The sequence below is a fragment of the Amphiprion ocellaris genome, chromosome 5 (genome assembly GCF_022539595.1).
Source record: "Amphiprion ocellaris isolate individual 3 ecotype Okinawa chromosome 5, ASM2253959v1, whole genome shotgun sequence".
NCBI classification, from domain to species: Eukaryota; Metazoa; Chordata; class Actinopteri; family Pomacentridae; genus Amphiprion; species Amphiprion ocellaris.
In genome coordinates this window covers 8,098,906-8,125,587 of record NC_072770.1, presented here as the reverse complement: position 1 = coordinate 8,125,587, position 26,682 = coordinate 8,098,906, and the positions used below count along the sequence as shown (strand labels likewise).

The window sequence follows — 26,682 nt, the reverse complement described above, 5'->3', positions numbered from 1 at the left end:
GTCCCCCACAGCCTGGGAGTCAGCGCCTTGTGGGCTGAGAAAGTCTTTAGGCCCTTCCAGACCCCACTGGTGGTTTTCTGCTGCAGCTATTCCTCTATCCTCCTCCTGTACTGATCCTTCCCCTCCCGGATATTCCTCTCTAATTCCCTCTACACAGTCTTCAGCTCCTCCTTGTCTCCTGATCTAAAGGCTAGAGGCAAAATGTCCTCTGTAAAGATGTCCAAACGTTAAACTGTTTTATGTGTAAGGTCATAGATTTGAAGGTTTTCATATATATATGTGTTGCAACTTTAGCTCTGTATTAATTCAAGCAATCTCCATAATTAATATAAAAATGATACTGTGGACTGTTAGCTGTCGATTTGTAAATAATTTTATTATTTTTCTTAATTCAGGATAAATTAAAGATTAAAGATAGAATAAAGTTCTATCTTGATTTGATTTATCTATTTAAAGTTTCTGTTAGAGTTTCATTTTGTTTACCCTGATTGTTTAGTAACAAAGAAAAACAAACAATAGTTTTACTGCGGAGTTTCCTCCAGTCTGCACCTGCTTCTCTCTAAATGTGGTGAACTTGACGCAGCTCCCAGTCGATGCCGTTTCACGGTTGCACAAGTACCGGAAACAGGGGGCGGTACTTCCTTTCCACAGTCTGCTCTCTCATTGGTCGATCTGGGTTGTTTTGGTCCCGTTAGGGGCGGGGTCCAAAGATTTATTTGTTTCCTGATTATCTCAATCCAAAGGTTCACTTCGAGTTCAGCCTCTGTTCTCTACAGATTATTTACTTTAGTCAGAGAAAAATCTGTATTTTTTAAATATTTACAAAAGAAGTGAGTGCAGCCCTGCACGAAATCATTTAAATGTATTACTTCACAGTAACGGAACTTTTTCTAAGTTGAACAGCAAGATATTTCTTATTTCATAAACAAATACTTTAGAAGGACGATAAATACAAATTCAGGCCCAGAAGTAGAAACTCAGTGCAACAGAAGCGAATCCAGCTGTGATCACTGATACACTAGTCAGTAATCCTGCAATCAAATAATGACAAAAACTGCATTTTGACAAATTACTAATGTTTGGTTGTTATACACTGATTAACACATGCATTGAACATTTTTGTTGTGGAAAAAATTCTGCAATTATACAAGATATCTCTCATTTAACAAACAAATAAGTCTAAACAGAAATATTCCAGTAACTGGAGCACCAAAAATACTGTAAAATAGCAGAGAATAGCAGTAGTGTACTACGCTGCCAAACTAATATATTCGTTATTATTGATTACCTTCAAACTGTCGAGGCATCTAAAACTAATTCTTCTGTGTTAGTCAACCTGTGTTACACTTATTTTTATAACCATTACGCTAATTTTTTAACCATTACACTTATTTTACAACCAATACACATTCTTTTAACCGTTACACTTCTTTTCTTTAACTGTTACACTTTTTTTTACTGTTACACTTATTTTTTAACCGTTGTACTTATTTTTTTAACTGTTACACTTATTTTTAACCATTACACGTTTTTTAATCATTACACTTTTTTTTTTTTTAACTACGACTGGCAGCACTTTTAATCTGTATGTTACCGTTTGACTGCCCTAAAACACCAATTCAAATTCCTTGTTTGTGAAAACCTACTTGGCAATAAAATATTGTAGTTCTGATTTTGATTGTATTTATGTTTTGTTTTTTGTTTTTTTTAAAGGAACAATATTCTTTTAAAAAATAATTTTGTTGTTAATCACAGTTACGTGTTTTTAATGTTTTTTAAATTAGACACGTGGATTCACAGTCAGTTTATGTAGTTTTGTTAAATATTTTTCGTGTTTGAAAAATATGGGAAAAATTAGTGAAGAAAAACTATCAGGTTATTTTTGTCAGACGTTACTTCTCACCAGCTGGGGGCGCTACTGATCGCTACCCGGCAATAATAGCCGAAGAAGAAGAAGCAGCAGAAGCCTCCGTTAGTGGCAGACATACCCGTTAGCTAACGAGCTACTTATCCGGTAAAATAGATTTATTCGCGGTAACAGCGGTAGACATGAGACGGTGTCCGGCTCGGTGGAGGATCTCAGTCTGAGGTGAGAACTTCTGGCCGCTTGTGGAGGTTGTTTCTGGTCGGAAAGTGGAAGTGTTGCACGGCTAACAGAGACGAGCTAACCTGTCAGTGGGCAGAGGAGACGCAGCTCAGGTTTCTTTTTTCTTTTTAGCATTTTCTGCAGCACACAAGCAAACACGGTTAAACCTTCACAAGTTAAAGTAGTTTAATATCACGTTAGTTAATGTGGTGTCACGGTTTGTTGTGGTTCGGTTGAATTAATGACAGTTGAAATGGTTCCTGTTTCTGATGACAGCTAACAGAAGGAGAACAGATAAAACTAGTTTGTCGTTCCTCATATGTTAACATCTGGAAGCTACATCTGGCGTCTACATCTGTGTTTAAAGGTCACAAAAAGTGTCAATCTATTTTTATTGTATCGTGTTTGTCATAAAAACTAACAGGTGTAAAATTAAAGCGGTGACAATCTCAAGGTAATATTTTTTTCTCCTCAACCTGACACCCTCTCTAGCTTTAAAAACACTGAAAAGTTTATACACAAAAATAGAGGAACCAATGATTCTGTCAACCAGAGAGAGTTTTCTTCCTGAAGGGGGCGGGGCCAGCAGCATATAAAGCTACAGTTTAACTGTTTCCTGAAAACGTCCAGAAACGTTTGAACGATAAAGTCTAAAGTCGTTGTTCGGATGAAGAAAATGTTCGACTTGTGGCTTCTGAAGAGGAAATATTTGCTGCCTTTATATGGTTGAGGACCTGAGTGACATTTTATAGACCAAATGTCTGTTTGCTAATTGAAACCAAACAGCAGATTTATAAATAATAAAAAAATATTCATTACAACTCCTTCTCAGTATTATTAATCCATCAGAATTCATCAGAACCTTCTGCTCCACCTTCCTCTGATTCACTTTATACAACATAAACTATAGATATTTATATCTGTCAAGTTTTAGCTCCATATATCAAATGTCTTCCAAGATTTAAAAAAAAAAACAAAAAAAATTCCCCATCGAATCATTTTCTGCAGATTTTTTTCACAGTGACAAATGGAAATAAACTGGCAGAAGTCAATAAAAAACGACTTGGCCTGTTTAGGACTAAACCAGAAGTTATACAGCCAAGAAGGAATGCAGCATCTTTGTTATTTTCGGAGCTAAAACACTGAAAGAAACATTCTGGAGACTTTCATTAATCTGCTGATACGAGGCACAAAGTGGCAACTTTGAATATATTAGACAGCAAATGTTAAACAGAAGCTTGACTTTAGAAAATTGAATTACAATATCTTTCTGAAAAATTAGATATTTCTCCCAAATTGTTCAGCACTAGTGGCCAAAGTTCCTCTGTAAAAGACACCGGCTTCTTCACCTTAGATGTAATAATTTGCACCATGTCAGCAACGTTTAGAAGTGCTGGTTATGATACCTAACATCTTGGACACCCTCACAGATGACATGATGCTCCTGCAGCCTCCAGCAGCTGAACATTGACGCTTTTGACCGAGAATCTGCCGCCATGGGGACCACGATGAGCGAACCGTGCATCTACGACAAGCTGTCCGAGAGCATCGACATCCTCCGCCAGTCGGGATATCGCTACGGCATGTCGGAGAGGGAGATCGAGAGGTTCATCAAGCAGGTCCTGGAGACCAACGAGCCCAGAAGAGAACCTCCTCAGTTTCCGATCCTGAGAGCCACCATCAAGGTCAGGCATCCCAAAGCAGATAAGACACAGATGAAGCCTCCAGTCAGCAGGAGATAGAATAGATTAACCCTCTGAACTACAAGCAGCTTTTCAGTGTATATTTACTCCTGTCAGTTTTTTTTTTTTTTTAATCACTGTGGGCTTTTTATTCACTGCAATATAAAGTCCTACACCTGCCCAAGATTACTGTGATTAGTTTAAAGAGAAAAACAACAAAAACAGAGCAGTTTTCCTCCTATAATGATCTGAGGTGCAGTCAGACTATTCTACATAGCGCTGGCTCAGCATTAGAGAATGGTCTGACCATAAGTGCTAAAAACTGCAGCTCCTTCAATGGTTAATTGAGACTCCAAAAGCAAGTTAATCCCCACAAACTTCTCTTCCAACCCTCTGAACTCCAAGCAGCAGTTTCTCTATTTGTTTTTTATTTCAGTCACAATTTTTCCTCCCTGTGAGCTCATTTTTCACTGCAATATAAAGTCCTACACCTGTCCAAGACGACTGTGATTGGTTTAAAGAATAAAAACAACAAAAACAGAGCAGTTTTCCCCTATAATAATCTGAGGTGCAGTCAGACCATTCTACACAGTGCTGGCATTAGAGAATGGTCTGACTATTTGGGACATCTCTTCTGTACTGTATGACACAGCTAGACAGATATAAATAATAAAAAAAGAAAAACAAAAGTTGGAATTCTCTATTTATTTTACAAAAATTAATAAAATTCTTAAGTCAACAAGTTTAACAATATTCCAAGTGTCCTCAGGTGTTACCAGTAATGGAAAAATGTTGGCTCTGCATACTACAGATATTTAACTATTTATTTATTGATCTATTTGTTTATGTGTAGTTATTTTTAATTAGTTTCCATACTTGTCTTCTCACTGTGTAAACATATCCTGCAGTTCAGCCAAAAAAAAATGTCAGAATTTTTGTTGTGACTGGTGGTCACAGATGAGTCACTTGTGGCTTTTTAGTTTTAAAGAATAATGGAGATTTTTTTAGTTTTTTATTAGAGCTGGTTTGAACAGTTTATTTTGGTATTTAAAAAGAAGAGACATAATGAAATGATATCATAATTTTAAGCTTAGATTTGGTCAATTGTACCAATGAAGTCACTCGATAAGTTCAAGTACCGTCAGAAAAGTTGAAAATCTGGCACTTGTTTCTGCTTTTACAGTTTCTGGCTGAGAAATGCTGTTATTTTGGCAGTTTTCTTTTAAAGATAACATGCTTCTTGTGCTGATTTGTGGTTCAGAAAATGAATTAATTTAGTAGTAATAGTTTGACAGATTGTACATATGAGCCACTGAACAATGTTTTAAGAAAGATTTTATGTGTGAAAATCCAATAAGATCATTTTTCTTCGTGAGAATATTTTATTTTCTTGCTGTAAAATCAGTTACTTGACTGTAAGTGAAGTTCTGTCCTCAAAGCTTTGCTCCTCTTATTCTGTGTGGCCTGAAGCTGGTTCTCAGAGCTGTGATGTGTTTATGGTCTGTGCAGTTCGTGGTGGCGGTGGGCTTCCTGCTGGTGGTGGTTCTGGCCTTCACCTACCCCCAGAGCGCCCCCCAGCTCGGCCTGGTCAACCTGGGCTGTTACAACTGGTCGTCTCCTCTGAGCCATGTCCGCCTGCTGTCTCTGCCCATTGCCAAGAAGTACAACCTGCAGGGTGAGAAGCCTGACAGCTCAGAGTCTCTGTAGTGTTACTACAGTATACTTTCTGGTCTCAATCACAAACACACATGCAAAGATCTGTTGAAATGTTTTAACCCTTTGAACTCCGAACAGCAGCTTCTGGGTGTTTTTTCTTTGCTCCTGTTATATTTATGACTAGGGCTGTGAAAATTAACGCGTTAACGTGGATTATTCCATCATCATGATTAATCTGATTAAAACTTTTAGTTTTAATCAATTAATGCATCTGCAGCACAGAATGACTCAAAAATCCCTGAAACGTGTCTGGCAATGCATTTCGGGCAGTTTGTCCAAATAGACTTAAGGTCATGCATGCACAAATGGGCAGTTAATATGGTAGTGGCAGAACCAAGCAACTGGAAATGGACATTGCTAAACTGAAAATGATCGTCTCGGTGGGAAATATGAATTATCTATCTGTCTTATCTATCAGTCTGTCTATCTAGCCCCTTCTTTCTTGAGTTTACTCACTGCTGGTTAATTTTTCACTACAATATAAAATCCTACACCTCCATGGAAACAGAACAACCATGAAGAAGGAGAGAGAATTTAGAAATTAAAGTTAGAATGACAGAAATTACAAAAAACGAACAAGAAAAGCACTCAGAGAGTGCAGTACTCTGCCAAGGCTGCTCTGTCCTTGTATCATTTCCAACAAATAAGTCCTCAGTGGTGGATTTGTAGTAGGATCACAATCATGTGATCATCAGCAGGCAGCTGACGTAGTGTTCACTTGTTGTCATGGTTACAGTGATGCCGTGCCGCTATCTCACAATGATACGGAAATCTTTAACAAATCCGTGGATCCAAACTTTCAGCTGCATCACTGCCAAAATCTAATCACTTGGTCCTTGTGTCATTTCTGACCTTCCCTGAAATTTTATCCAAATCCGTTGGTCTGTTTTTGAGTAATATTGCTGACAGACAAACAACCCAACGCCGATCGTCACATAACTCTGCCGTGTTCCTTGGTGGAGTAATCAAAAAAAAAAAGAAGTTAAACAAACCTAAAATCAACACATCAAACATTTTCCTCAGTGTCCACAGCTGTTACCAACACTGGAAAAACCACAGAATGACTCTACATACTGCAGATATTTAAGTTTTTACATTTTAGACTAGTTTGCTCTCCTCTCTGTGTAAACAGTTTCTGTAGTTCAGCCAGAAACACCAAATTTTTTTATCATATGACGGTTGGTCACAGCTGAGTCCACTCATGGCTTCACAGTTGCACTGAGGAGTTTAGAAGTTTTTATTTTGTACAGACTGTGGTTCCAGCAAATGGTTCTTTTTTGGTGAATTTCTAAATGATATATAACAAATATGTGAAATACCATAATTTTAACCTTAGATTTGCTTGAATTCTCATCATGTTATATACGATTACCTCAAAGAAGATTGGAAAGTTGAAAGTGTTTTTCTGTTTTTGCATTTTCTGGCTGATAAACAATGTATTTTTGGTGATCTTTTATACATTTAAAAAAAAAAAACAACGCATATGCAACCCCTTGGTGGGTCTTAGAGTTCAGAGAGTTAATATGCTGTAAATACTCACTTTTTCTGTCATTATTTGTAATTCTTTGTGCTTAAAAACTGAGATGTACAGCGGACTCAGTGTTGATTAGTTAGTAATTTCAGTTTCAGATTTTCTGACTACAGTCGTACGTTTTTGCCACATTTCTTCTTCACGTGTCGACATTATTCTGGACTGTATAAACTGATGACTAAATGTGATTTTAGTGGGATTTTGAGATAATTTATTAAAATAAATGAATCACTGTATGCAGATATGTTGAAAGTTGTATTTATGTTGAGCTTCAGTGTTTAAACATCTCACCTGTCCTCACTGACGTACAGATGAACTTCAGTGATGTCATTGTTCTTGTTTGTGCTGCAGGTTTCCATGAGTGGTGGAGTGCCGGTTCTCTCAGGCAGAACCTGGTCAACTGTTCTGGATGTGCAGAGATTTCCTCTGTGCTGGAAGTTCCAGAGAGCCTCAGAGGAACCGTGACGCTGCGACGAGGTCCACAGCTGGTCCTGCTGAAGGTCAGAGGTCAACTCGGCCTCTGCGGTCGCCTCATGAATGTCACAATCATGGATGCAAACTTAGTTAGCAACAGCTATAAACAAAAAAAGAGTGGAGACAGAGTTGTAGAAAGTTGCAGTTTTTCTCTGAATGCATTTATCAACATTTGTCCAAATAGAAACACAGAAATCTGCTGGATAATGTCACCAAATCACAGATTTATGTTACTGGCTTAAGTAATTAATCATCATTATTATCACACACTTTGTCTTTACCAAATCAGGGTTTTCTGTCAGTTTGAGGACCGATTTTTACCATCTGCACCCCAAAACCTGCCTGCAAATAGAGAAAGCACTTTATCTAAAATAAATATATAAAATAAATCGCAAAAATGACACCGTTTACAAGAATCAGAAACTGTGAAAACGGAAAGAATCATCAGATTTCATCAGATCAGAGGGAACGTGTAGAAGCATAAATGAGTGGAATAAAAAGCACCCGGTGTGTTTGTCTGTCATTTAGTTTCATCTAATTCCTTTAAAAATTAATTTTCGGAGACTTTAAGGTTGCAGAAGAGAAATAATCCATCAACTCATGGCTGATTTTATCGGCTTCACAATGAATTATTGTCGCAAACATTTTAAATCTGTGACCAGAACAAAGACACGGTATGGAAGTGCTCATTTTTTTTTGTAGTTTTATTCTATATTTTACTGCTGTCTCTGTTTTCAGTTACTCTTTTGTTTTTAAGTTATTCTCTTGTTTTTACTGTAAACCACTTTGGTCACATTTGGGCTGCTGAACTTTGATTGACTGAACCCTTTCCTGTCTGTTCTTACTGGTTTGTGTGTGTTTATACTGGTTTCTATGTGTTCGTACTGGTTTCTGTGTGTGTTTATACTGATTTCTGTGTGTTTATACTGGTTTCTGTATGTTCTTACTGGTTTCTGTGTGTGTTTATACTGGTTTCTATGTGTTCTTACTGGTTTGTGTGTGTATTTATGCTGGTTTCTATGTGTTCTTACTGGTTTCTGTGTGTGTTTATACTGGTTTCTGTGTGTTTATACTGGTTTCTATGTGTTCTTCCTGGTTTGTGTGTGCGTTTATACTGGTTTGTGTTGTTACTCGTTTCTATGTGTTCTTACTGGTTTCTGTGTGTATTTATACTGGTTCCTATGTGTTCTTACTGGTTTCTGTGTGTATTTATACTGGTTTGTGTGTGTTTTTACTGGTTTGTGTGTGTCCTGCTGGTCTGTGCAGGGCGGTGAATCCCTCAGCGTCCAGCGGCAGCAGCTCGAGGAGCTCTACTTGGCCCATTCAGGCTCCATGTCCATCCTGCTGGAGGAGGATGACGATCTGCAGAACCACAACCTCGGACTCCCTCAGGGACCCGCAAACTTCACCCTGCTCTGGTACCGATCTGTGTTTACAGTAGAGGTTCTCAAAGGTCCACTGGGTTCTCAGTTATAGGGTTGATCAGGTCCAGTCGGGGCTGCAGGGTATCGGAAAAACCTGATACCGCAATATTTAGTTTTTCTGCAAATGACTTGAATAACTGTATTTGGAAAGAATTAATCTTGTTAGAATGATTGGGGTGATTTTGGAGGGGAGTAAATCTGCAGAAAAAGTAATTCAAAAAAGCTCTTTACTGGAAGTACAAACCGTTTGGAACCTTTCTGATACTGTAGTGACTTTACCTGTAGTCACTGAGGTGACAGTTGGTGTCCTTTAGTCTGACGCGTGCGGCTTCAAATTAAAACAGTGTCTGTGCTCGTTTTTACTGATGTTTCATTTATTGATGGCAATTGCAGGTAAGTTATCATTCAGTCAACATTAAGTCTCCAATAAACCAATGTTATACAACCTGACAACATTCACCTGCTTGACACGGCGTTTGAGCACAGTCGAAAACTGTTCGGCTTCATCCTCCGAACTGCACACCTGACTTCATTCATTCATTAGCCGGTATATATGCAGTCCACTCCCTACGGTGGACAACCCCGTGACTCCTAAAGCCACACCCACACAGTCATACCGACACTCACAATAATCAAAACAAAGAGATCATATTTTGGCTCCAACACACCGGCCCCTAATTGAGAATGCAGGAGGCATGAACAGTTCAACATAAATTTCATAATGGAGCCAATAATTTCATAAATACAGTCTTGTATATATTAAACTGTTTTGGTTGCAGCTTCTTGAAGCAAGTAAAGTTTGGTTACTGGCCTGTCCAGTGTGCTAGTTTTAGTCTTTATTGTTGCAGAACACACCAATCATTTCCTATCTGGATAGGTTTCCAGGACTCTTCCAAGCAGCCAAGAACCATGTGGCGCTGTAGAGTCTGCAATAAGTACAATGTCTCCTGGGACAAGACGCCATCTCTTCTTGCTCCACCTCTGCCGCTCTTGTAGCAAAGGTAAGTATTCTCTCAACCAGCATTTCCAGAAAAGGTCTGAGATGTACTGAACTTCTCTCCACCTCCTTTTGAGGTAAAGGTCAGACTTCTCGAACAAGCTAGGTGGTAGGATTGGCTTTCCTTTCATGGTGAGAATATGATTGGGAGTGAGAGCTTCCAGATCGTTGGGATCTCCTGACAGTTTTGTTATGGGGTGGTCATTCAGGATGGCTTCAACTTCACACAGTACTGTATGAAACCCCTCGTCATTCAAGGTTTGTTGGTGTAAGACTGAGGTAATTATACGTCTAACCATCCTCATGATTCGCTCCCATACACCTCCGTGATGAGAGGCTGCTGGTGGGTTGAAGCGCCACTTCATTCCTTCCTCCAGAAACGCTGACTGTATTTAGCTGTGATTTAAAGCAGCAAGAGCTTCCCTCAATTCTCTTTCGGCACCAACAAAGTTGGTTCCATTATCGGATCGTATATGAGAGACTGGTCCCCGTCGACAAACAAACCTGCATAGAGCATTTATACAGGAGTCGGTATCCAGTGAGTAGGCAACCTCCAAATGGACTGCTCTACATGCCATACAGGTAAAAATGACTCCATAGCATTTTTCAATGGATCGGTCTCTTTTGATCTCAACTGGACCGAAATAATCAACTCCAATGTTGGTAAATGGAGGAAGATCAGGAACAATGCGCTCTAGAGGCAAGTCTGACATCTTCTGCTCAATCAACTTCCCTCTATGGCGCCTGCAGAAGACACAGTCAGACAGGATTTTACGTGTTGCTGTATTAGCACAAGTGATCCAATACTTTCTCCGCAACCTTGAGAGAACATGGTTTCTCCCACTATGGCCCACCTGCTTGTGCATGTGCTTGAGTAGCAATTGGATACATGGAGGTCTTTTGCGAGGACAACAGGATTCTGCAGACATTGCTGCTCTATTCAGTCTCCCTCCTACTCGAATTAAGCCATCCTCCAGGATGGGGTCCAGCTTGTAGATGGAACTCTCCTTCTTCACTTCACCCTTTCCAGAGGACAGCACAGAAAGTTCCTCGTGGAATCTTTCTTACTGCGTGAAGCGAATGATTGCCATTTCTGCTTTTGACAGGTCGTCTGAAGTCAAACTCTGATTTTTTAATTTTGCTTTAATGTGTTGCATATCCTGTTTCACTTTATCTGCATCTTCATGACCTATTTTTTTTCGTTGTTAACTCATTTCCATTAGAGTCTTCCTTATTTTCAGGATCCAAGCAACTGACCTCTTCAAGCGCTTCCAGTCGGAGAAGTATGTGATCAGTTGGTGTGTGGGACTTGGTGTATTTACAATTACTGCATTGGTGGTGAGCTCCTTTTTGACCTCAGGGTCATTAGCAGTAATGTTGTACTCCAAGCAAATAGATGGCCATTGTTCCTCTAGGTTCAACAGAAACTCAGGGCCTTCAATCCATGTTCTGTTGGTCAGCAAGTCATCCACTTTGACTCCTCTTGAGGCTTTGTCCGCAGGATTCTGGGTGGTATGAACATACCTCCATTGTGAAACATCGGTTGACCTTCTGATGATTGAAATCCTGTTTGCCATGAAGGTGTGGAATCTCTTGTCTTCATTCCTGATATATTTCAAAACTGAAGTGCTGTCGGTCCAGAAACAGGATTTTTTAAGGTGAAGCTGTATTTCTGTTTTAAGCATTGTGTCCAAACGAACAGCAAGCACGGCAGCAGTGAGCTCTAAGCGAGATATCGTCACTTGCTTGAGTGGGGCAAACCTGGCCTTGCCTAGCATGAAAGAGATATGACAACGGTTGCTGTTGTTCCATATTTTAAGATATGTCACCGTGCCATAGCCTTTTTCGCTAGCATCAGAGAAGTGGTGTAACTGCCCACACATGTATATCCCAAAGTCTGCTGGCTTAATACATCTTTCAACTTTGAATGCCACCACTCTTTCCGGTTCTCTTAGCCACTTTGTCCACTGCTGTTCTAGAGTTTGGTGGATCGGATCATCCCATCCGTAGCTCCTCCTACACAGATCTTGCAGTATAAGCTTGGCGGGAAGTGTGAGCGGTGCAAGAAATCCCAAAGGATCATAGATTGAGCTGACCACAGATAAAATACCACGTCGAGTAGGAGACTGTTCTTTGAGTGACAGCTTGAAATGAAAGGTGTCTGTTTCAACACACCAGTGTAGTCCAAGGGCTCTCTCTACTGGCAATTGGTCTCTGTCCAGATTTAATTCCTAGAGATTCTTTGCCCTTTCCTGTTCTGGAATAGATAGCAGCACCTTACGGTTGTTACTCATCCATTTTGTCAAATGGAAGCCTCCTTTTTGACAAATAGTTAAGTCCTTTACCATTTCAACAGCCTCATCTTCTAATGGTAAACTTTTTAAGACAGTCGTCCATGTAGAAGTTCCTCGTGACTGTGTCAATTACATCATCAGGGAAACTGTTTTGGTTGTCTCCTGTTGTCTTTTGGAGGGCATAACAAGCACAGCTAGGAGAAGACACCGCCCCGAACAGATACACAGTCATCCTATATTCTACCAGTTCCTGAGATGATATCGCCCTCAGGCCACCACAAGAACCGAAGGAAGTCATGATCTTTCTGTGCCACATTGACTTGATGGAACATTGCTTGAACATCAGTCATCAGGGCCACAGGTTCTTGTTTGAATCGGATAAGGACTCCTAACAAAGAGCTGGTGAGGTAAGGGCCTTGTAGAAGCTCCTTATTGAGAGATTTCCCTTTATACTCTGCTCCACAATCACAAACAACACACAGAGTTCCTTTTTGGGATGGTACACTCCATGGTGCGGAATGTACCACACCTTACCATCAGACTTTTCCAGCTCTTATTCAGGTACACGTTCAGCATATCCCTTACTGATTATATCGTTGAGAAAGTTGGTGTATTCTCGGTGGAACTTCTCATTTCTCATAAACCTTCTTTTCAATCCAAGAATACATTGCCTAGCAACACATTGATTGTTTGGCAGAGAGATGTCTTTATGTTTAAAGGGAAGTTCTAAGGTGTAATGACCATTTTGGATCTTGCATGAATCCTTCATGATTTCCAAGAACTTCATGTCATCCCTTGACATTTCCTCTTTGTCTTCTGTTGACCGTTCATTAAAATCATGTTTGTACTGATTGATCAGCAACTGCTCCAAGTTCGTAATGGAGATTCTATTCACAGAAGCAACAGGGTAGCCACTCTTGCACTGTTCCTCTCTGTGTCCTGAAAGGGGACCATTAATAACCCATCCCAATAGGGTCTTAATGGCATATGGCCCATTGCCACGACTGTTAATGCCCATGGTTCAAGCAGTTTAGACGCATTGGTTCCAATCAACAACTCTACTTCTGCTTGAATGTGAGGAATTACAACACCATTCAAATATGGCCAATTGGCCAACTCCTCTTCTTTTATAATGTTATTTGTGCTCACTGGCATCCTCTTCTGGGTGTAAACCATGGGCAGGTCATAAAACTGCTTTCCAGTGAGGCTTGAGATCTCCAGGTCCATAAGCATGTAACTGGATACTGATGTTTTTGCTCCCATGGTTAACAGGGTAATTTGAGCTTTCCTTCCAGTAACGTTCAGCTTTCTCATGAGATTTTCTGAACAAAATGTGTCGGTACTGCCTTGATCCAGAAAAGCATGGATTATTTTGCCTCCCTTGCTAGATTTCACCTGCACAGGCAAGATTGACAAAATCCCATCACTGTTACCGGCCCCTGTTTGTCCACATGGTTTTAAAGAGACTAGTGCATTGCTTACTGATGGTTTCCTTTGTTGGTTGGTATCCGTGCTGCTTGCTTTCTCATTTTGATTAATGTGCAGAACACTGGGATGGTGTTGGTTGCACTTTATGCAAGTCAAGCGCTTCTCTCAATCTTTGCTAAGGTGTCCAAAGTGAAGGCAGCCAAAACAGATTCCTTTCGTTCTTATAAAAGCAAGCTTGTCCCGGTGTGCTTTGTTGTCAAACTGTGGGCATTGGTCCAATGTGTGACCTTTAAAACAGCATATAGTTAGGAGTGTGAGCAGATGCCTTACTTTGCTTAAACCTTCCTAGATCTTCCACTATTGGTGTTTCAGTGGTGGTAACAGTTGCAAAGCTGTCTCCTTTGAATCTGAGTTTGCTTTGTGGGTTTGACCTTAATTTATTCACAGATTTACTTCCTGTATTTGCTGGTGTGGTTTGAATGTCTCCAAAGACAGGATCGGAAATGATTTTTACCTGACGTTCAATGAATGTGACGATGTCTGTAAATTGTGGCCTACGATTTCTCAATGACTTCACAAACAGAGGCTCTCCATTTTTCTCTTAGCTTGTATGGGAGCTTTGAGATCAATGTTTTCATGTTTGCTGGCATATTTAGCTCTCCCATGTATTGTACATGTTCCATGGCATTGCAACATTCACGTAGAAAGCATAAGCTTGAAGAGATTTTAAATCTTCCGCCTTCACTAGTGGCCAGCTGAGCACCTTTTCCATGTAGGCTGCAGTGATCTTGTATTCATCACCAAAATGTTGTTCCAACAGATTCTTTGCCATTTCATAACCTCTGTCAGGTGGCATGTGTTGACAGCTACGTACCAAGTCTCTGGGCTGACCCCTGGTGTATTTATCAAGGAAGTACAAACAATCACCTCTGTTGCTCGTGTTATGCTCTACACAATGTACAAATGCTCAGACAAAAGTTCTATACTTTTTCTATATGAAAAACAGAAGTTTTCAGTTGGAAAGTTGTAATTATTCTTAGATGTCAGCAGGTATCAGGCATATTTCATTCTGTCCAGAAACAGCTGATCATTCATGTGAGCTCAATGTTTGCTATGTCAGAACTTTTTCAGAGAACTTGTTTCCATCTCCAATGAAGCTCATTGACTGTTTCGCAAAACTGAGGAAGGTGTTTTGATTATTTAATGAGGTTATTATTTCAAAATGTGTGGAATACGACTGTATGAAAACAGCCTGCGGTGGTATTTGATGGTTTGTGTGCAGGAGGTTCAGCTCTGGGACCAGGGAGAAGGTGTTACGGTGGCTCTTCCCGAAGGCTGAACTCTGCCCCCTGCTGGACAGTGCAGGAACCATCCTGCAGCGCTGCCTGGTCACACACAGCACAAACTCCCAGAGCAAGGTGAGTCCTCCTGGGTCCTCCTGGGTCCACCTGGGTCCACCTGGGTCCAGCTGAGTCGACCGATCCAGACGTCTTCACACAGAGAGACGGAAAAAGTGCAAAAAAAAAAAGACGAATCCAGCTTTGGATGCTGCAGTTCCACAATAAATAAATGAAAAAATAACAGCAATAAAAACTTCACTGGCAGCACAAATGGTACCTGAACTGTAACAACACACAGTATACTTGAATAATTTTCCCAAAGCCGTGTTATTTTATTAAAAACATCACCCAAATCTGTCACAGCTACAGACTGTATAAACAGAACAAATTGTCTGTTTTCAGCTGTCCGTCGGTCCTTGAACTATGTGTCTGTAATATGGCGTTTAGTCAGAAAATGGAACCAAATTAAAGCTGGAAATTGTGATATTTAATTAAAATTACTTTGTTCTACATGTCTCATTTAAAAATAATCAGTTTGCTTAAACCAGATTCTGTAAAAAAAATCTGAGTTGTGAGGTGCAACTGTGAAGCTTTAATTGTGTGATTAAAAACACTGCCTGCAGTTCAGCTGAACACTGAATTTTTGTCGCATGACTGTTGGTCGTAGCTGATTCATTAATGCCGTCATGGTTGTGGTAAGGAGTGCAGGATTTTTTTTTTTTTTACAGAATCTGATTGAAGCAAATTGTTTATTTTTGGCAAATTTATAAATGAGGCATGTAGAATAAAAATGTTTTAATGAATTATCAGGATCTTAAGCTCAAATATGGAACATTTTCCCAATAAAACAGCAAGTCACACGTGATATGCTCAAGGATCTTTGGAAAACAAAACATCTGCTGGTTCTGTCGGGTTTCTGGCAAATAAATGATGTATTTATAAAAATATAACATGTTTTAAACTCGCCAGCAGGATTTTGGATTCAGAGGATGAATCTATTTTTGTAATGTATTCGAGCTTTCACCTTAAAAAGTCACAGTTTTACACTTATTATTGCTAAATGTTAGTGTATAAATGCTGTTTGTTGAAGTGGTGCCTTCATTCAGCAGATTCTCCCTCATCATGAGTTACAAACGAACCCTCAGCCTCTGACCTGGGCTGTTTCCTGTGTTTCAGGGTGTCAGGGTGCTGGGTTGGCTGGTGGTGGGCGAGGGGCTGCCGACGGTCCGAGTTCTGCCGGTTCAACGCTGCCAGAAACACTGCAGCTCCTTTAACCTGTGGCTGACACCTGGAGACATGGGTAACACAACAAGAACAAGACAGACTGTCAATACAAGAAAGGGTTCTGTGCCAAAAATATCAGACTAGTCAACAGTTTTCTACAATCAGTATCATGATAAAAATGTATTTATTCACTAGTTAACTGGTGGTCTGATGTCTTTGAACTGTGGGAGGATGACTGACCTGTTCAGGAATTTATTAGTGAATTACTGAAGTAAGACAGAAGTGTTTTTCTACCAAAAATATATTTTGACTGCCGTCAGCACTCATCAGTTACTGTGAGATAACAAGTAGTTTTTGTGCACGTACGAATAAAACTTTCATACAATAGTAATAATAATAATAATAATAATAATAATAATAATAACGATATATATTTTGCCCTGTTGACCAATAATTCTAATAGATAATAGAAAAATAAATGTCATTGTTGTCCTGTGTGTATAAATTATTATCTCCAGACCAGAGGGCTGAACTACAAAGCCAGATTAGTGGGTTAGTGAGGTATATTGAACCGAACGTTTTCTGTATCAGGACGGTAGCTCCCTTTTAATCTGACAGGATCTCCATGGTCGCTGATGCTGCACAGCTAGATCTCATGGTAACTGATGCTGTGGAACCAGGTCTCTATGGTAACTGATGCTGTGAAGCTAGATCTCCATGGTAACTGATGCTGTAAAGCTAGATCTCCATGGTAACTGATGCTGCACAGCTAGATCTCCATGGTAACAGATGCTGCACAGCTAGATCTCCACGGTAACTAATACTGCTGAACACGATTGTTTTATTTAGTGCAGAAGAAGCAAGTTTGAAGCAGAAAACTTGAGTTGAGAAAGAAAGTTGATAAACACCGTCATGTTATCTTTTGTGGAGCCGAATTACACAAAGAAAGCCTGACTGTGGAGCTGGCTTCGTAGTGCGGCCCTCTGAAGTAGCACATTTAATCTATCAACCATACAGATTATCTGAAACGTGCCAGACGATAATCAACTGATATCCAACCTTAGATGAAATGTCTGTAGTTGGATTTACAGGAGTGTTTATGATAATAAAAAGCAGCAGTTAAGCCTATAACCGTCGTTCCTCTCACCTGTGCAGTGTACGCTGACCCTCGGTACTGGCAGATGGAGCTCTTCCCGGGTCGAGGCCAGAACATCATCTGCGACGGTTCGGCCTTCTAGCCTCCGAGCGGTTTTGGGACTTGGCAGATCGTCAGTGAATGTTGGAGGCGTTTGGGAGCTTCCTGTGGCTCCGCCCACTGTTGCCTTACAACCCCCGACCCGGTGGTTTTCGTCCTCGGACGGCTGGAAACCGCTGCTCACGTTTGGATAACGGAAACTGTTGCAAGTTCCCAGGGTCCAGGAACGACTCTGATGGCTGAACATCTTCTGTGCTCGTGCCATACCTTCAAGCTAAATCATCGGAATCACCAACATCTGCGACTGACTTAGTGATTTAATAATAAATCTGCTGCTCATAAGTGACTCTTCCCCTGAATGGAGATTTTAAAAATGGACACTTTTGTTTTTCAGTGCCAGAAACAGAAAATTATCTAACCCTAACCCTAAAGACTCTAAACCCTCTGAACCCCAAACAGTTTCTTAATTTTGTTCGCTGTTGTTAAACTTTTCATCACCGTTGGCTAATTATTTATCACTGTGGGCTCATATTTACTCACTGTAGCTTATTTTTTGTCATCATGGGCTCATTTGTCATCATGGTGTGCTAATTTTCCCTCACTGTAGACTCACTTTTACTCACTGTGGTTCATTTTTCACTGCAATCTAAAGTCCTATGGAAACATAATACAAGAGAGAACTCAGAAATATCTTGTGTGTTATTTTACACAGTTATAAAATGTTTTAATTTTAAAAAATAATATATCTATATGTGGAATCAAATTGTATAGCATTTTTTCCAACTGTTTAGATGCATTAAATTAAATAAAAACTCATTAGTCTTGAAGGAAAGTTGTCAACACTGGAAAAAATGGCGACTTTGCAGACTATAGGTATTTAATTATTTATGTTTTTATTTAGTTCCTATACATGTCTCCTCTCTGCTCTGTAAAAACATTTCCTGTATTTCAGCTGAAAACAATGAATTTTTGTCACTTGACTGTTGGTCGTAGTTGAGTCACTGATGGCTGTGAGGAGCTCTGAATTTTTAGTTTTTTACAGAATTTGATTAGAGCAAGGGGTTAATTATTGTCGAGTTTTTAAATGAGATGTTTTAAAAGTGATTTTGACAAAATATCATGATTTTAAGCTGAGATCTGGCTCAATTTTCCAAAGGATTGGTGTCGCAAAAGGCTTCAGGTTCATAAATGGTGTCATCTTTTTTCTTCCTTTTAGAGATAAAATGTGTTTCAAACCCGCCGGCAGGTTTTGAGGTTCAGAGGGTTAAATTAATGTATGTCTTCAGTCAGTGTTAATGTCACGTTAACAGAACACAACATGAAATAGAAGCTCTGTCTGATTATCAGGCTCCATTATTGGAAAACTGGATCCAAATCCCCCCAGTTCACTGTGTGGCTGTTAATTTATGATAATTGTAATAACATAGATATGGTTCATTTTTTAGACAAAGCAGATTAAAAAAAAAAAAAACTGCAGAGATGGTATCCAGCTAATTTAGTGGCTTTGTACAGTTTATGCAATTATTAAAAACTGTTTTGATGCTCAGTTTGTTTTTAATTGAGTTTGTTGTGCTCCATAAATAAAGTAAAATCTTAAACTGCAGAAAGAAAAGTAAGAAAACATCTGACCAGCTGACTGAACTGCTTTTTAACTGCTAGTTTAGCGTATTGAAGTCTAAAATCACTGTTTAAAGACACGGAAATTAAATGGAAAATCAGCAAATTATTACTGTTTATACAAATGTATTGCTTTTATAAATATTAAAATACTAATATTTCCTGAGCTGATTATTGCAGCATCATATTACAGGTCAGTTACCATCACCTCATTTATCAGTTATCAGACCAGTTCTAATCCTGCAAACTGCCATAAAATAATAATTAAAAATGCATAAAGCAGCTAAATGACAGAAACTAACAGGATAGAAACTCTGAGTTTTATTACCAAATGGCCTCCAAAGGACTCACAGATGGTAAAAGAAGTGCCGCTAAAATCCTTTAAATGACGGTAAAAAATCTTAGAATGATTTTTATATAAAGTGCAGCGACGGCGACACAGTTTGAGGAAAAGGTGCAAAAGCGTCTTATTTGGTTTTAAAATCAGTTACTGGATTACTGGAGTCTGTTGCTTATGTTTTCTGGTGCTGTGAGCTTTAGGTACAGAACCATTACAGAAGCTGAATATGTATAAATATAGGGAGAATTTCTTTGTGTGAACCGACTCTTTAAAAGCCTCCACCGTCTTTAGAAACAACATAAAAAGCTTTCAAATAGTTAGAAAAAGGTGAAAATAGAAGTAGAAGCATTTTTTACAGGAGGCCAGGCTGCCGGTCACGTGGATCCTGCCAGCAGAGGAGAAGATTCAGACGAGTCTCGTTTGTTCTGATTCGACGCTGTGGCGCCTCCGTGTGGCCAATCATAGAGGTGGCTGCTCTGCACCACGGCTTCGGCTCGTAGGATAATTTTCTAGATTTAAAGAAAAACAAAAACAAGAATAGAAGATGTTTGGATGGATTGATGCCACTAAAGTCTGTTAACGAATAAGAAGCAGATTAGAATAAAGTCTCAAAACGGCTCATCAGGTTTTACCAAAAATGTGAAAATATACAAACCAATATGTCAAAAACTCTCTATTTTAATATCACTTATTTTAAATATTGTACATGCTCAAATACTGAAACATTAGAAGGACAACTTGCAGTTTTAGAGGCGTTAATCTGGCGTCTCAAAACTGAATTAAAGTGAAATTATCATTTACAGAACTGACATTATTTAGAGTTTTCTCTTACTTAGTTAATTCTGAACTTAATTTTCTATTTGAGTTTGAATTTAGGTTCTTCTGACCTGTTTGTGTGTGAGATGTTGTTGTTTTTGATCATTTGTGTGACATAATACCAGATTTAAATAGTTGCTACATCTTTGCACTTTTTAAACTTTATTTTTTTTAAGCCACTTTATACTACATTGTCTTACAGTGTGTCAATACTGTACTATTTCATCCTCATTTCTCACCCCTGTACATATTGTAAATATTATTACTACTGTTCTATTATTATTTTATTTCTATTACTACGTCTATTGCTACATAAGCTGCTGTAACAATGTGAATTTCCCCTGGCGTGGGGAGAAATAAAGGACTTATCTTAAATTGAATGACTGGGTATGTTTGTGTGGTTTTGTAGTGAGAGGGGCTCTCATTCTGATCTTCTAGAGTAACAGGTGGAGGATGGATTTTATTCTTCGTTTGGTTACTGAGTAGAAATAATTCAACATACAACCCCTGTAAGCTTGATGTTTTTACACTGGGATTAAATAAATGAGGTTTAATGTGGTAATTTAAAGGTTTTCCTGCTCAACGTTTGCATATTAAAGCCAAAATCTCTGTATTTTTATGTTATTTCTGATTATTTGATAAACAAAACTGTCTCTCATGCTGAGTAAATTAAACCTCAATAAACAAACTAGATTTTTTTTTTTTTTTGCTGTTTTTGTTCTCAATTCCTATTATTTCAGTTTTGGGGAGGAAGCCAGCAAATTCCACACTAAATGATTCTGCAAATTTTGAAGTATCGTATTAGAAATGGTAAAATCTGACAAATGTCCCCAATGTCACTCGTTGGAGGTGATTTTTGACAGTTGTTTATGAGTTAGTTCACACAGTAAGAGCTGGAATCATCTTTTTGAAAGAAGCTCTGACATGGTGAACATTGCATAAAACTTGATTATTTCTGCATTATTTATTTTATTTTTCCTCTTTAATGGATGCTATTCTTCTATTCTTTGAGGAGTATTTCTCCTCAAAGAATATAAAAAAAACTGCTCAAATCCAGGTGTAAAAAGTCTGCACAGACTAAAACAGCTTTTACAAAAGTAGCGAATTAAGTATCTGAATAAAAACCTATTTTCAATCAGGTTGGAGCAAACTGTTTGTTGTTCCTGTTGTTCCTTCTTGTTAATTTTAAAATAAGAAAATAAAAAAAACTGATGGCAGTTTTTAAAATAAGAAAACTGCCATCAGAAGAGTCTGACTAAAGCTTGGGAGCCATAATGAAGGGCAAAAGTTAGTGAATGCAGCATAATCCAAGGTGGCGTACAACCAGAGAATGTAAACAAAGCCGTCTTATAGCACTGCGTGACGACGTATTCATCCGCTCCATTCGCCAACTAGTTCCACATAACCAGTTCCGACATAACGATGAAACGCAGTAGGTTGAGGATGTCAGAAAACTGAGGACCTCCTGCACGTATGTTCTCTCCATGTTGGTCTGTAGTCTAAATCTGACCTTCTCCCAACTGCAATATATACCTGAAGATCAGAGAGAATCCTCAGAACTGATGCTGGTATTGCTTGCATGAACTGCTGCTCTGTCTGTGTCACTTCTCCTGGTATCAGTAAACATTATTCACCGCCTAAGTCATCTGAGTCTCCAGTGTGTCTCAACATTGCTGAACTTCCACAAAACCCTTTAAAGTCTTGAACCTTCAGAGAGTTTCTCTCCACAAAACTGATTATTTTAATGAGAAAATGAGGATTTTGTTTCTAGCATCTGGTCCAGAACTCAACAGACTTCCTGCAGTGGCTGTGTTTGTGGAAAAGATGAGACAAATTACCTGAAAATCTCTGATGTAGGTGAGGAAGAAGCTGATGAAGGAGAAGGCCAGACACCACTCAGACACTGTGCTGACGATATGAGCCGTATAACCCTGAAGGAGAAAGGAGAAGAGCTGAGTACTGCAGTAATAGAAGTATCATAATAGTTTATTAGTTAAATATCTCATCAGTTCCTGGTTTAACTCTCTGAACTACAGTCAGTTTGCAGACATTTTCTTTGCTCCCATCTCACTTTTCTTCACTGTGGTTCATTTTTCAGTGTAATTTAAAGTCCTGAACCTCAGTGGAAACAGAACAACTAAGAAGAAAGAGAGAGAACTCTGTATGACACAGCTAGAAGGACAGAAATCATATAAACAAACAAAGTAAAGAAAACTTGGAGTAAACAGCTCCAACATTTCTCCAAGTGTTCACAAATGTTAGCATTACTGGGAAAATAATGATAAAATGCAGTCATTTTATTATGTGCATTTTTAATTTGTTTCCATAATTGTCAATTAATCTATTAATTGTTGGTAATTTTGACATTTTCAACAAAAAAAAGTAAAAATACGTGAATATTTTTCGTTTTTATTCCTCCTCTATGACCGTAAACTGAATATCTTTGGACAAAACAGGACATTTGTCATCTTTTAGGAACACACTGACATTTTTCACCATTTTCTGACACTTCAGAGATCAAACAACTAATTAATGTAGAAAAATAATCAAAAGTGAAAATATTCATTATTTGCAGTTCTTCAGTAATATTAACAGGTTCTGTGCAGCTTGTTGTGCAGCATTAGAAAAATATAGTCAAACAAAAATATCAGTAATGTTGTTTAAACATAAATGAGGGCTTTAAAAGCAAATTTAGTTTGAAGTTTTTTGTGTATCAGATTCAGAATCACACTTTTCTTACTTTCCCATATGAAATGTTCACCCAGATTTATTACCATAAATATGTTACATTTTTGAGGAAAAATCAGGTAAAACCCAAACTGAAGGGATGGAGATGAGATTTACCTAAACCTCATTTAATGACTTTTTACAGCTTATTAAAAAAAACTGTTTCGATGCTCAGTTATACATACAGTCATTTATTACTGACATTTTTAATTAGTTTCCATACTTGTCTCCTATCTGCCCTGTAAAAAAACACAGTCTGCAGTTCAACCAAAAAAAAAAAAAAATCTCAGAATTTTTCTCACATGACTGTTGGTCACAGCTGAGTCACTGATGGCTTCACTGTTGCATCGAGGAGCGCAAAATCTTTTGCTTTTTACAAAATCAGGTTGGATCAAACTGTTTTTACTGAATTTTAAAATAAGAAATGTGGAATAAAGTGAGTTTTAAAAACGACGTTTTTAAGCTTAGATTTGGTTAAGTTTCATGACAGAAACAGATGAGAAGTTCAAGGACTGTCGGAAATCTGTCAATTATCTCTGTTTTTACAGTTTCTGGCTGATAAAGGGTGTAATTTTTAGGATTTCTTAAAGTTAATGTTCCTTTTAAACCCACTGGGGGTTTTGGGGTTCAGAAGGTTAAATAATAAATTCTCCAAATTTAGACAAACGCTGGTGGGATTCTTTATATTTCTCAAACTAAAGCACCAGTACTGAAAGTTAGAAAGATATCAGATCGACACTACTACTACAAAAAAGGGCAATATTCTCCTTTTTTTTCCTAGGATTCAAGGTTTTTTATTGTCATGCCAGCACAAGTGTTCACATGAGGTGGCACAAAATTAGTACTTGGGTCCTGGTTGGAAGTTAAAGAAATAAATGAAGACAAATAAGGGAAATTACAAACAATATACACAAGTGTTTAGCGGTGGTAAACAGATAAATGTACTGACCGGTTCTCCAGGAGTCCAGTGAAGCTTGCGAGGGACGTCCACCCCTGACAGGCTGCTGTACATGATGACTGACGACACAAACACTGATGGGCCATTAAGGATCACAACATTCATAATAAACAATGTGTTTACGACAGAATCTGGCCTTAAGGATACTGCTGATGATACTGCCCAGCGTCCACAACCCGATGGTGAGCCGGACCAGGTAGGTGGTTCTGCTGTGGACGTGAGGCTGCATGTGGAAGGACAGCAGCGTCTGGACCAGGATGTAGAGAGCTCCGATCCCGAAGGTCAGAATGGCCCCGACCAGGTGCATCGAGAACAGAGTGGTCTTCTGCTCCCAATCACACAAACACAATCTAATGAAATACCATCTAAATTATTTATATTACTAGATAAAACAACAACCTGACTGGACCAAAGTACGACGTCATCAGACAGAAACGGAATCATGTACCACCAAGACAAAATACAACTTATAAAATACATTTTTAAATTAAATAAAATAGCTTAAAATACTGAAACAGGCAAAACAGGATAACAACTTGAAACATAAAAAAAATCTAAAGGTTATTTATATTTTTAATCTTAAATTATTTTTATTATCTATTTTTAACATCTAATTGTTTTTTAAACTTTGCTAAATTGTTTGTTTTATTCTCCTTTAATAATCATTTGTTGACTTATTCATGTATTTATTGATTGATTTATTCATGGATTTATTTTAGGTATTTATTTATTAACTCATGCATTTATTTTACTTGTTTATGGATTTATTTTACTTATTGATGTATGTATTTATTGACTTATTGATGTATTTATTTACTTTACTTATGTATTCATTTAGAGACTTATTTATGAATTATTTTATTTTTTATATATTTATTGACATATATATACACACATACACTATATTGCCAAAAGTATTCGCTCACCCATCCAAATAATCAGAATCAGGTGTTCCAATCACTTCCATGGCCACAGGTGTATAAAATCAAGCACCTAGGCATGCAGACTAGTGTTGTTCTTGGCGGCCTGTTTAGATTTTGTTAGTTTTAGTCTAGTCTTTGTGTCAAGCTGACATTTTAGTTATTAGTTTTAGTCACTTTTTCGTCTAGTCAAGTTTTAGTCAACTAAAAGTCTGAGCATTTTAGTCTTATTTTAGTTAGAATAACCTATGACTATTTTCGTCTAGTTTTAGTCGACGAAAACTGATGACATTTTAGTCTAGTTTTAGTCAATGAAAATTATGTTTTACTCTCTTTTTAGTAATGCGATTCTATTTAACCCAATCAATATAGTATAATTTCCTTGTATAGTATAGACAAAACCATTTTTTTCTTTTAGTCAAACCCATTTCACAAATTAAACATGGTTATCTTATTATTATATTATTGTTAACTTATAAACTCAAGAATATACTCACTCCAGACAAGGAAGATGCTCTGGTCAACACATTTATTTTACCAACCAAACATGTAGGTACACACATAAATTTAAATAAAAAATCCTGTTTTTCCCTGTTATTTTGTAGCCGCATTTCTCCCCGTCTTTTTCCACGACACATTCAGTTTTGTTTTCCACTTGTATGTAAACAAAGTATGTCCATATATCACTTCTTCGTTTTCTCCTCAGCTGCCCGAAAGCTGGGGAACAATGCCCGGCCATGTTCCCACCGCAGATGCATCTAAACAATGCCGCGAGTGGAGATTGAGGAAGTGACGTCGCCTGCGTCAGCGCAGTGCGACGTCACAGCCTGGGGAACAGAAATACTGCAAAATAATAAATGCGACTAAACATTTAAATGTTATTTCGTCTTGTCTCGTTTTGGTCAACAAAAATGAAGAGACATTTCAGCAGAGTTTTTATTTTGTAAACCGAATTTCGTCTCGTTTTTATTCTTCAACAATACTGTATTATATATTTTATTATAGTTATCGTCACAAAACCACCATTTACGTTTCGTCTCGTCTCGTTTTCGTCAAGTGATAAAGGTTCGTTGAAGATATTTCGTCATTTTCATTGACGAAAGCAACACTAATGCAGACTGCTTTTACAAACATTTGTGAAAGAATGTGTCGCTCTCAGGAGCTCAGTGAATTCCAGCGTGGAACTGTGATAGGATGCCAATTGTGCAACAAATCCAGTCGTGACATTTCCTCACTCCTAAATATCCCACAGTCAACTGTCAGCTGTATTATAAGAAAGTGGAAGTGTGTGGGAACGACAGCAACTCAGCCACCAAGTGGTAAGCCACGTAAACTGATGGAGCGGGGTCAGCGGATGCTGAGGCGCATAGTGCCAAGAGGTCGCCAACTTTCTGAAGAGTGAATCGCTACAGACCTTCAAACTTTGTGTGGCCTTCAGATTAGCTCAAGAACAGTGCTTCAGCAGAGAGCTTCATGGAATGGGTTTCCATGGCCGAGCAGCTGCATCCAATCTATACATCACAAAGTGCAATGCAAAGCGTGGGATACAGTGGTGTAAAGCACGCCACCACTGGACTCTAGAGCAGTGGAGACGCCTTCTCTGGAGTGATGAATCGCGCTTCTCCATCTGGCAATCTGATGGACGAGTCTGGGTTTGGCAGTTGCCAGGAGAACGATACTTGTGGGACTGCATTGTGCCAAGTGTAAAGTTTGGTGGAGGGGGGATTATGGTGTGGGCTTGTTTTTCAGGAGCTGGGCTTGGCCCCTTAGTTCCAGTGAAAGGAACTCTGAATGCTTCAGCATACCAAGACATTTTGGACAATTCCATGCTCCCAACTTTGTGGGAACAGTTTGGAGCTGGCCCCTTCCTCTTCCAACATGACTGTGCACCAGTGCACAAAGCATGGTCCATA

General features: G+C 38.6%; 2 protein-coding genes across 5 annotated transcripts in view; one reads left to right on the top strand and one right to left on the bottom strand.

The window, feature by feature from the left end:
* The first annotated feature begins 1,950 nt into the window (after window positions 1–1,950).
* On the top strand, window positions 1,951–18,371 carry c5h6orf89 (chromosome 5 C6orf89 homolog). 2 transcript variants are annotated; one of them, XM_055010923.1, is made up of 8 exons: window positions 1,951–2,089; window positions 3,537–3,771; window positions 5,278–5,443; window positions 7,367–7,515; window positions 8,756–8,907; window positions 14,915–15,050; window positions 16,149–16,272; window positions 17,352–18,371. In XM_055010923.1, the coding sequence occupies exons 2-8, from the start codon at window positions 3,583–3,585 to the stop codon at window positions 17,432–17,434; spliced, it is 999 nt and encodes a 332-aa protein (XP_054866898.1). In that variant the 5' UTR covers window positions 1,951–2,089; window positions 3,537–3,582; the 3' UTR covers window positions 17,435–18,371. The 2 variants fall into 2 exon arrangements, with proteins under 2 accessions (XP_054866898.1, XP_023137245.1); XM_023281477.3 differs by having other exon boundaries at window positions 3,517–3,771.
* dram2b (DNA-damage regulated autophagy modulator 2b) overlaps window positions 17,601–26,682 on the bottom strand; it is a 25,831-nt gene continuing 16,749 nt past the window's right edge. For all 3 annotated transcript variants that reach the window (XM_035953451.2, XM_023281475.3, XM_055010924.1), the window contains 4 exons: window positions 23,997–24,174; window positions 23,841–23,923; window positions 22,003–22,095; window positions 17,601–19,857 (listed from right to left, as the gene is read on the bottom strand). In XM_035953451.2, the coding sequence (XP_035809344.1) occupies window positions 19,723–19,857; window positions 22,003–22,095; window positions 23,841–23,923; window positions 23,997–24,174 (489 nt within the window). In that variant the 3' untranslated portion in view covers window positions 17,601–19,722. The remainder of the gene's footprint in view (window positions 19,858–22,002; window positions 22,096–23,840; window positions 23,924–23,996; window positions 24,175–26,682) is intronic.